General features: G+C 40.3%; 1 protein-coding gene across 1 annotated transcript; it reads left to right on the top strand.

Annotated features, from left to right (window-relative positions):
- The first annotated feature begins 4,222 nt into the window (after positions 1-4,222).
- Positions 4,223-6,020, top strand: LOC122654105 (cytochrome P450 CYP82D47-like). The gene is made up of 2 exons (XM_043848082.1): positions 4,223-5,244; positions 5,362-6,020. Exons 1-2 carry the CDS (start codon positions 4,225-4,227, stop codon positions 5,989-5,991), a joined length of 1,650 nt encoding a protein of 549 aa, XP_043704017.1. The 5' UTR covers positions 4,223-4,224; the 3' UTR covers positions 5,992-6,020.
- The last annotated feature ends 4,763 nt before the right edge of the window (positions 6,021-10,783 follow it).

Genomic DNA, 10,783 nt, shown 5'->3' with positions numbered 1-10,783 from the left:
AATAAAAGATAAAAAACAGCAAGAAACATTTTGAGATTTTGTGGATTCAGCAAGCAAAAAAGAGAGAGAGAGATCGTTGAAAATAAAGAAGGATTTTTTAAAATAAAAAATATAAAAAGAGCACGAATCAATTTACTTTTGGTAAATCTAAACTTATAATCCATCCAATCAGTATTTCAATGAGATTAAAATATTATTAATTCATTAGACACAATGTTTGCCTTACCCCTACTCGAGCACCTTGCCCAAACAGGGGTAAGGCGGACATTGCGCACAGCGATGTGCCTAACTGCATAGACCATTATGGGCAACGCACTGTAGAGGATCTGTACTTTCCAATGCCGTCTGAACAAGCTCAGGCATGTTAAGACCGCTGAAGTATACAAATCCATCAAACAATTGTACGCAGTTACCTATCAAGGTAGAGATGAAGAAGTGGTTCGAAAATGTTACTTTAAATGGGATCACCAAAATGATTGCTGGGAAACGTTATTATAGGAACATTGGTACTGGATTCGAGGTTGAGGCCCAAACATTCCAGAAAACAATGGCTCAAATTACATATCTAAGTGGGGTGTTTGTTGCATCTGATGCACTACCCTAATCTGAAGGATCCACATCCTCTATTTCCATTGGCTGTACTTCGATCCTACTTCCACGACTTTTTAGCATCCCATCTGTCTTTATGACCATCCAACGGTTGTACTTGAATTAATTCAAACTTTTTTTGAAAATCTGACGAGACCTGTGAACCACCATAAACCCCAAAACAATCCAATTTAACCGGTTCAATCAAACTAAACCCACTTCTAATCGAACCGATGTGGATCCCTAAAACTAAACCCATCTCCATTTCATTTTGAATGAAAAACCCTAAAACTCTGAGTTGTAGAACCTCTCCATCGCTCCACATTTTTTTTTAATTTTTTATGGAAAGAAAAAGTATTTATAACTAAAGGATCACATTTGTACAATCGTCCAGACAATAAGGGGTAAGGGGAGCAGAATTAACAAAACATTTAAACCAAAAAATTAGAAAGGGGTTAGCAAGTTGTTTAAAAAGGACAACACTTGTTTGATCCAAATCTTCAAAAGGTAATGAAGGACTTCAAATGGCCAGGGAGAAAGGGATGGAGTTGGAAGAAGTCCAGGTAGCACCTTATCAGAGCACCAAACTTCTTTCAGCTTCAAACCTCTCAAGGCAGCAGAATCTAGTCCGTTGAGTATGGCAGTCATCTCTAGTTCTAAAAAATGATTGTTTTTACTTCGCCTAGCTGTCAGAAAACGAAGTTTCCCATCTATCAAAAAACTAAAAGCCCATCCAGGTTTACCTATGTCTCTGGAATCGAACCCTGCGCATAACAAAACAGGAAAATCTAATATAGGTAAATCAAACCTAGGATTTGGAGCAATGTTAGTAATATCCGAATGAGGAGAAGATAAAACATCCACTTTATAAAGAGGGGGTGGGGAAATGTTCATATCCATTAACCACTGGTTTATTCTTCTCAGAACCTGGCCAAGGTTAGGACCAACAGAATTAAACATAGAATTGTTTTTAACCTGCCAAATAAAATAGCAAGTAATAATAAAAACAGAAAAAAACCAAATAAGAGAGGCCTTGTCAAGCTGCCAGCCAAGCAACACAGAAGTACAAAAATGTTTGATAGAGGGGAATGAAATTAGTTCAATCCTCAGACCCAAAGGACCAGCTACTTAGATGTGCTTAACCCAGTCACAAGAGAGGAAGATATGCCAGAGGATCTCATTAGAAGTGCCATAGAGAGCACAAGTGAGATCAATTTGAATCCATTTCGAAATATAATCCTTAACCATAATCCCTGCATGTAATACACACCAGAAGAAAAATTTAAACTTCGGATGAAGCTTGAGTTTTCAAAAAAATTTCCACCAAGCTATAGAAGCAAAATCAGTTAAAGAGTTACTTAAAAGAAAAGAAACTACTAATTTTATTTTAAAGCAACCGTCCTTAGTTAACGTGCACCACCAAGAGTCAGGAGAGTCAGAACAAGAGATATTAAGGATATGATGCATTAGGGATGATACAGTATCCCTGAGAAGATTTTCCTTTTACACAAAGTTTGAGAGAAACAAGTCCATTATCTCAGGGTACACCCTTTGAGAGGAGCCCGGTTTAATGGTAAAGGAACTAAGGGAGGGATAGAGGGTACCCATGGGCCGGTCCAAAAGTAAGTGTTGGATCATTACCAATCCTCCTGAAGCAGATGGCCTGGAGGGAAAATCTTCTCAAACTTGTGGATTGACAGTCTAGGATCGAAGTAAAGCCAATACTATATTACGGCTGGATGAGATCCTAGACCAGCTGAATGGAATATAGTGGCTTCGCTGTCAAATCAAAACCTGTTATCTAGCACCACAAAGCTGTTTCTCTTCAATTGACCATTTGTTAGGGTTGCTTCTCTGTTAATAGATGTAAGCTACACTAATGGGGATCCAGATCGTCTATAGAACGCTGTTTATAGCGGCTTGAGCGGCGCAGACATTGAGGCAAACACATTGACTGTCTTACCCCTGCTAGAGCGGGGTAAGGCTAAGGCTGTCATTGCACGCATCCAGTGTCTGAGTCGCTCATGTCGCTAGGGGTAACGCGCTATAGAGGATCTGAATTGCATTAATGGATGCTTCACATGTCTTGAAGCTTACCCACTTCCGGCCACATGGTAGAATTAAGAAATTCCAATATCCAGTTTATACTCTTGTGTCTTGATACGTGAGGTACACTTATGGATGCTTCTGTGGTCACCATTAGAGGCTGGTTCACATTCTCCCACGAAAACCGTCTTCCCAAGGAGGAGTGGATTCCATATGGTTGGCATCCATTGTACCAGAATGTAATCCAATCTCAGTCCCATTCATAGTTTTGAAAACCAGAACGCTACACTGAGCAAAAAGCCCGGTTCCAGTTTTGAATGGTTTCAAAATCCATTTTTATCTACTGTTTGCTGGTTAGAAGTGATCTTTACGTTTTTTTTAAAATTTTTTTTTTTTACTTTGCTTTACTTCCCTTCTAGGATCTGTCAGATTCGATGGATTGTTTGGACCACCCCGATCATTGGCTGAAGCCGCTAGCTAGTTGAACCGAGACCATCGGTTTTTCAGGAAAAAATTAAAAACAAAATCCGTTCATTCTCTCTCTCATGACATAGCTGTAGAGAAGAGGAAGAAGAAGCACGTACAAGCACGTAGCAGAGATAATTGAAAGGGACACGGCGGTTGACGAGTTCAGATACTGGTCACCCTTACAAGATCTCATAATGCTTAGAATTGAATATTCTTTTGCCACCAAGGAAGAAGACCAGATCTCACCAGATCTCAGCCTACTCTAAATGACGATGATACCCCTCACAAGACCGAATCATGTAAGAGTAGTAGTAGAACAATAAAATAAAAAAAAAATGATTCAATGGATAAGGGCATTCTAGTTATTGAATACTACTTCAAAAATCAAAGTGAGAGAAAGAAGAATCTCACAGCCCAAGGCAAATGGATCCCCGGACCACTTAAGTTAGTTTAAGCGAGATTCAAAACTTCGACAGCTAGCTTTTAGCATCTTCAATTAAAGACAAGAGTTAATGTTACCCATTTGACCTCTAAGGTAAATCATCTTTTGAAGCATGAAATCTTCTACATACTTATTTCTTAATTGGAAGATAATCCCCTCAATATTAAGAAGTTTCAAATCTAAAAATTATGGCAGCAGATATATATATATATTCCGTTTTGAGAATTTTTATTTTAAAAGCTCTATTTTAGAAGTGTTTGACATGAAGATGGAACACTTACCATGCTTGCAATGAACTTGGAGTTTTGTGTAAGAACCTTGAAAATTTCATTGTTATAGTCTAGAAGAACAATACTCTGCCATGAAAGGCAACACTTGCATTTATTTATTTTATTCTTCTCTTTTTCTTGTCTTTCATCGATTCTTTGCGTATTTTCTTTGAGTTCACATTTCGTGCTTGCATCACCTTCCTACTAACGTGGCAATTTTTCATTCCACGAAAATAATTAAATGCAGAGTGGAGCAATAGTAGGAGTTGTAGGTTGACTTGGTTCTAGCTAGCTAGAACTAATATATATAGCTCGATCGGGAGAATAGTCTAAGTAGTAGCAGAGGAAGCTTGCTTGGCTTGAATGTGCAATCCATTCTCATTAGATTAGATTAGATTAGATTAGATTACAATGGAGCTTCTTATCCCATCTCAGGTAATAGGAACATTTTTAGCCTTAATCTTGTTGGTGTATTACTTCCTGTGCAGAAACAAAACCGGCAAGGGAAGGGAAGCCCCAACACCTTCTGGTGCCTTGCCAGTCATTGGTCATCTCCATTTGCTTGGAGGAAAAACCTCTGTTCCACGAACGCTTGGAGCTATGGCCGACAAGTATGGGCCGGCCATCATGCTCAGACTCGGCGTACATCGATCGTTGGTTGTGAGCAGTGCAGAGATGATTAAGGACTGCTTCACTACCAACGACAGGGTTTTAGCTACACGCCCTCATTTCGCTGCAGGCAAGCACTTGTTCTTCCACTATGCTATGTTTGCGATCTCACCTTATGGGTCATATTGGCGCGAGATCCGTAAGATGTCCACTGTTGAGCTACTTTCCAATACCCGACTTCACAAGCTCAGGCATGTTAGGATCTCTGAAGTAGACAGATCCATCAAAGAATTGTACTTAGTTTGGGCCAACCACAACAACAGTACTACTGATCGACGACGTGATCCTATCAAAGTGGAGATGAAGCAGTGGTTCCAACACCTTACTTTTAATGTCATCACAAAACTGATGACTGGGAAACGTTTTTATGGGAACAATAATAATATTGGTGGTGGTGGTGCTGGAAATCATGAGGTTAAAGAGGAGGAGGCCCAACGATTCCGGAAAGCAATGTCTCAAATGGCGTACCTAGGTGGGGTGTTTGTTGTATCGGATGCAATACCCTATTGTGAATGGTTGGACTTGGGAGGACATATTAGAGCCATGAAGTCTGCTGCTAAGGAATTAGATTCTATAGTTGGAAATTGGATTGATGAACATCGTACTGGTTGTGGTCCTCGTCACAGCAGGATGATCCATGAAGAAGAAGAAGAAGAAGATCAAGATCAGGTGGACTTCATTGATGTGATGCTATCTGTCATTCCTGAGGACAAATTAATGTATGGTTATGATCGTGATACTGTCATCAAGTCAACTGTACTGGTATGTTAATTAATTTGTTTTGTACCTTAATTTTCAATTTCATTTTGATGTATATATTGATGATAATTAATTACAATATTACAATCATGTCGTCCATATATTTTTCTCTATGCACAGAACCTCGTCGGAGGTGGCTACGAAACAACCTACCTAACCCTGACATGGGCACTTTCTTTGCTACTCAACAATCCCCAAGTACTGAAAAGGGCACAGGAAGAGCTGGACGTCCATGTTGGCAGGGACAGACACGTTGAAGAATCAGATATCAAGAACCTGGTGTACCTCCATTCCATTGTGAAGGAAACTTTGAGGCTATACCCTCCTTTTCCTTTATCAATACCACATGAAGCCATGGAAGACTGTCAAGTAGGGGGCTATGCTGTCCCCAAGGGCACACGTGTGCTTGTCAATATGTGGAAGCTTCATCGGGACCCTCAAGTGTGGGGATCAGATCCTCATGAATTCAAACCAGAGAGGTTTCTCACTACACATTCACTAGTAGACTTTCTGGGTCAGAACTTTGAGTTCATTCCTTTTGGATCCGGAATACGATCATGCCCAGGTATTTCATTTGCCAAGCAAGTCTTGTACTTGATTCTTGCTCGTCTCCTACAAGGTTTCAATTTTGAGACCCCATCACAGCAACCGGTAGACTTGACTGAAGGCTTAGGCCTCACCATGCCCAAAGCAACCCCACTACACATCTTCCTCACCCCACGCCTTCCTTCTAAGCTCTATGAAGATTAATTACAAATAATTAAGGTAAAAAGGAGGAGTTGTCTGTAATTCTTGTTGTGATTGCAAGTTTTTTTTTTTTTGGGTAGAATTTGTGACTGCAAGTCTAACATACTAAATTGAATAAAATCCATATGTGGCTCCGTCTGTAGTTTTTACCTCGTATTAGTATATCACCAACTCTAAAGTATTCCATATTTGATTATTAAATTTTGCCTCACTCTTGCATCCAAACCTCGTATTGTGTATACAATAATGTTCAATAATGATGATTACAAAACCTTCTATATATTTTAGGTTTAAAAACTTTTAAGAATTCTATCTTTAATTTTCCTTACAATCAAACGAAGCATATATAGTGATCGTTAATGTCAATTTTTTGAGTAATTAAGTCTCCATAAAAACGGTGCAAAGATTCTATTTAAAAAGGATCTGTTGCGTCAAGAAATCGTCGAGCGGTCCTGCGAGTGCCGTCACCTGCAAGTGGACCAAAGGGGTCAATCAGAGAGAACCGGTGTGGTTCCGGCCTAGGGCTCTCCCATGCCAAAGTTAGATCTCCTGGCGCAAACAGATGAATAGTGATTATTCAGTATGAGTTTAGATGTCCCCTATGGGGTTGTGTACCTTTGCCTTTTATAGTAGCATATGGCGGTGTGGAGAGTCCCCGTTTGATTGACGATTGTGCCGTTGAGTGGATAGAGGCCCTGGGTAACGGGGCTCTATCCTGATTGGCCATCTCCCCGCGGGAGGGAGTGTCCTGGTGGCATCAGGATCCTTGGTGGATAGATATCCGCGTGTGGTGATAACGTCCTTGGTGCTTGAATCCGTCTGGATGACGTGACCTCTAAGGGTCTAGAGTCCTGGTAGTGACATGAGTCTTAGCTATAGGATCGGGGTCGTAGATGGGTGGCCCCCACCTCAGGTGCCCATGATGCTCCGCTGGGTGAGGCCGCGCCCGTGAGGAGGCCGCGCTGGTGAAGCCGCGCTGGTGAGGCGTGAGGAGGCCGCGCTGGGTGAGGCCGCGCCTAGGTGAGGCCGTGAGGAGGCAGCGCTGGGTGAGGCAGCGCTGGGTGAGGGCGTGAGGAGGCCGCGCCCTGGTGAGGCTGTGAGGAGGCCGCGCCCCTGGTGAGGAGGCCGCGCCTGGGTGAGGCCGCGCCTAGGTGAGGCCGTGAGGAGGCCGCGCCTGGGTGAGGCCGCACCTGGGTGAGGCTGTGAGGAGGCCGCGCCTGGGTGAGACCGCGCCCCGGATGTGTGGCCGCGCCCGAGTAGTGGCCGCCCCCGAATGGTGCTGGGACTCCGGTTCGTTCCCCTTGGCTATGGGGCGGGTCGTCTATGACACGTGGCGATCGTTGATTAGCCCTGTGAATATTGGATATATCAGAATTCTATCAGCAATTAATTTTATGGAGTAACATGTTGCATAGAACTACAATAAGTTTGCAAATCTTTGATTGCAATCATGAGACAGATATAATAGCTAGGTGTGGTCTTAACAAAAGGCTTTTTCATAGGTAGGCCACTAGCCTATGCCTGGAATCGGAATTTTAAATGTGATTTAAAGGTCTAAAATGTGATTAGAGCACTACAAACAGATATAATATACCATTCCGAACAAATTCGCTAATTACTGCAGTCCAAGAAACCGCATTCTTTTAAATTTCATGAACCCCGCAATTAATAGAGTCAAGGTGGACCTCATTTCCCTCAGGCATTTCATCAAACAACTGACAACCTCCTTCTACATTAATATATCAATCTGATCTGTGATGAGATGCCCTTTGATAAAATGCCCATGAAAGATCTCTCCCTTCCTTCTATCACTGGAAATTTATCCTCTCAGCTAGGCTGGATGAGATCCTAGACCAGCTGAATACAATATAGTAGCTTAGCTGTCAAATCAAAACCTGTTAGCTACTACTACAAAGCTGTTTCTCTCCAATTGGCCATTCAATAGGGTTGCCTCTCAGTTAAGAGATGTGAGGTACACTCATGGATGCTTCACATTTCTTGGAGCCCACCCATTTTCACATGGTATTAATGAAGAAGTTCCAATATCCAGTTTATTCTCTTGAATCTTGATAGGCCCAGTCCCTAGTTCCTTTAATAGGGGAGGTGGTGGACCCTAACTGGACAGAGTGTTCGGACAGGGATAGGGTGATCATTCCAATCCCGTGTTAATTTGATTACAACTATAAACATTCTGAGATATAATTTTGAAACAAATTCTGTGATTCTAAAACGGTGATGGGTAATAGGGAAAGAAGCTTGGTCATGGAGTGAGAGTCTTCGCACACTTTGAGGTTCTTCACAATCCGAATGCTAGCCCCAGTGGATGTATTGAGTAATCCAAGCAGGAATATCAAGCAGCTCTTTAGTTGTATCCTGCAAGGGGTTTTCGTTCGCCATCTGTTGTTTTCTTTCTCTATACTCCTCCCTTTTGTGAATTCAAATCCTTAACTCAGGAATTTCAAGGTAGCTAAAAATTAAGACTCTCTTCCGTTGGAATTTGTAGAGATGGAATGATTTGACATTACCGTCGTATCGCCATCGCTGGAATAATATCCGGCAGCAACAACAAGAGAGAGATGAGTGAGAGAGGATAGGACCGGTAAGGTTTTTTTTTGTTTTTTTTGAAAAAAGGAAAGCTTTATAGGACCGGAAAGGTTTGCCAGCGTGAGAGAGAGAGGAAAGTGGAGATCGGGTTATGACTACAACTTGGATTTCAAAAATCTACCGTTGGATCTTTCTTTGCCATGTGTCGGCATTTTATGGGTGCACTTGGGAGGATAAAAAATCTGGTAATACTCAGGAGCCCTTGATCGATTTGACTTTGGGTTTGCAAGTTGTTATTCCTCATCACTCCCTAATCACTAAATTGGCTGAGCAAACACGCTAGCGCCGATTAAAACCATCCAAACACGGTCGTCATGTTTGGATTATCTTTGACCATTTGAGAATCACCTTGCCGTTAGAGCATCCTAGTGGTGTGAAGGACCATCGAACCACACTTTTAAAATTTTAATCGAAATTTATTTTTATCTCCAGTTTTGCTGGTAGAAGCATCGTTAGTAACAAAACAGAGTCTTACGATACGAGTTTTAAACGATAAAAAATTACAAATGGATGATCAAATAATAAAACGATCAAAAAAATAGAGAACGGTCAAAAACAAAAAATGGACGGTACAGGTTTAAACGTTTATATTTAAAAAAAATGACACTATTCTCATATAAATAGAGGATTTATATTTTAAAATACATGTTTTTATTTTCGGTAACCGTGCATTGACCTTGAGTTGAAGGTGGATATCATGAAAAATGAGCCATTCGAATCATCTTTACGTCGATGAAAGAATCAAGCCAATCAAAGTTCGAGAGAGAGAGAGATATGATCAATTAAGTCCAAGGTCTTAAAAAAGGCCAAAAAAACATGAATGTGTTTTAAACTTATTTTAAATGCGTTTAAAATGAAAATGCTTGCCGTTTACCATTTTTTACCGTATATTTTTTAAAACAGTAAAAAACGGAAACATGTTTAACGCGTTTTTCCTAATAATGGTCAAAAGTGAAGTGAATATTATCTTTAGTTTTGAAAAACATTTCACTTTGCTTCATTTCCCTTCTAAGATCTGTCAGATTAATGGATTGTTTGGACCACCCCGACCATTGGCTGAAGCTGCTACATGAACCGAGACCATTAAAAACAACCCATTAATGTGGGCTTGATAGTAAGAAAATTATTTTTACCAAAAAATAGGTAGCAAGAAAATTATTTACTCTAGTTTCTTGCATGGCCCAATTCCCCAATACCTCTAATAAGGGGGTGGACTCCATTCAAATAAAAAATTCGGACAGAGGTAAAGTGGTGATTTTGCCCCTCCTTATTAGGGGCACTGGGAACTAGGCCGGATATAGCTCATTGATGTGGCTTCATTCTCTCTCATAGCATGGCTGTAAAGAAGAAGAAGAAGAAGAAACAAGCACGTATGAGAGATAATGGAAGGGACACGGTTGTCGAGCTCAGATATTGGTTACCAGTTTACCACCCTTATAAAATGCTTGCACACTGAATAATGAGTATGACTTCTCCTGTATCAAGAATTGAATATTTCTTTTGTCACCAAGGAAGAAGACAGATCCCACAAGTTCTCATCCTACCCTAAATGACGATGATACCCCTCACAAGACCGAATTATGTAATGTGGTTATGTTGTCCACTTGTCCCATAAAAATATCACCAGCCAATACACAACAATAATCACTTCACTTGTCACCATCAAGAGAGTTGACCCCAAAGGTGAAACTGATGAATCAATGGGTTTGTGTGTTTTGGTAAGATGAATCAATGGGTTAGTTATTGATGCTTTCTAATCCCTAAGATGGTGCAAGCAGGTCCGGGTGTAGAGTTTCAGATTGAATTTGATTTCATATAAATGGATAGTCGAAAATTTGAATTCGATTCATATTCAGATCTATTTAGGGTATCTGTAATAAAAAAAACACTATCAAAAAACTAATCGAATATGAATAAGAATATACTAATATTCGACCGGATATTATCCAATTCGTATCCGATTGTAAAATAAATTTAAAGTTTTATAAATTATATTTCCTATTTTATAATGCCAATGCCACTTGGATTTTTTATTAAAAAACGACATATGACAATAGTTTATAGTGGACGTACTAATTTAATTTTAAATTATAAAATAGTGGAGAAACCGAGAAACTAGAGCACAAGCTGACAAAAGTATTCGAATTTTTGTACTTAGATTTTAACTCTTGTTTTTAATTATAAGGCAACA

Source organism: Telopea speciosissima, chromosome 3, assembly GCF_018873765.1.
Source record: "Telopea speciosissima isolate NSW1024214 ecotype Mountain lineage chromosome 3, Tspe_v1, whole genome shotgun sequence".
NCBI classification, from domain to species: domain Eukaryota; kingdom Viridiplantae; phylum Streptophyta; class Magnoliopsida; order Proteales; family Proteaceae; genus Telopea; species Telopea speciosissima.
Note: the sequence above shows the minus strand (reverse complement) of the source record. Positions and strands in the feature narration are given on the sequence as shown.

What these genes read in the sequence shown, in the direction of transcription:
- LOC122654105 (XM_043848082.1), top strand. Translation starts at nt 4,225, where the DNA reads ATGGAGCTTCTTATCCCATCTCAGGTAATAGGAACATTTTTAGCCTTA. An exon ending in TCATCAAGTCAACTGTACTG is followed by an intron (nt 5,245 to 5,361) that starts GTATGTTAATTA and finishes CTCTATGCACAG; the next exon opens with AACCTCGTCGGAGGTGGCTA.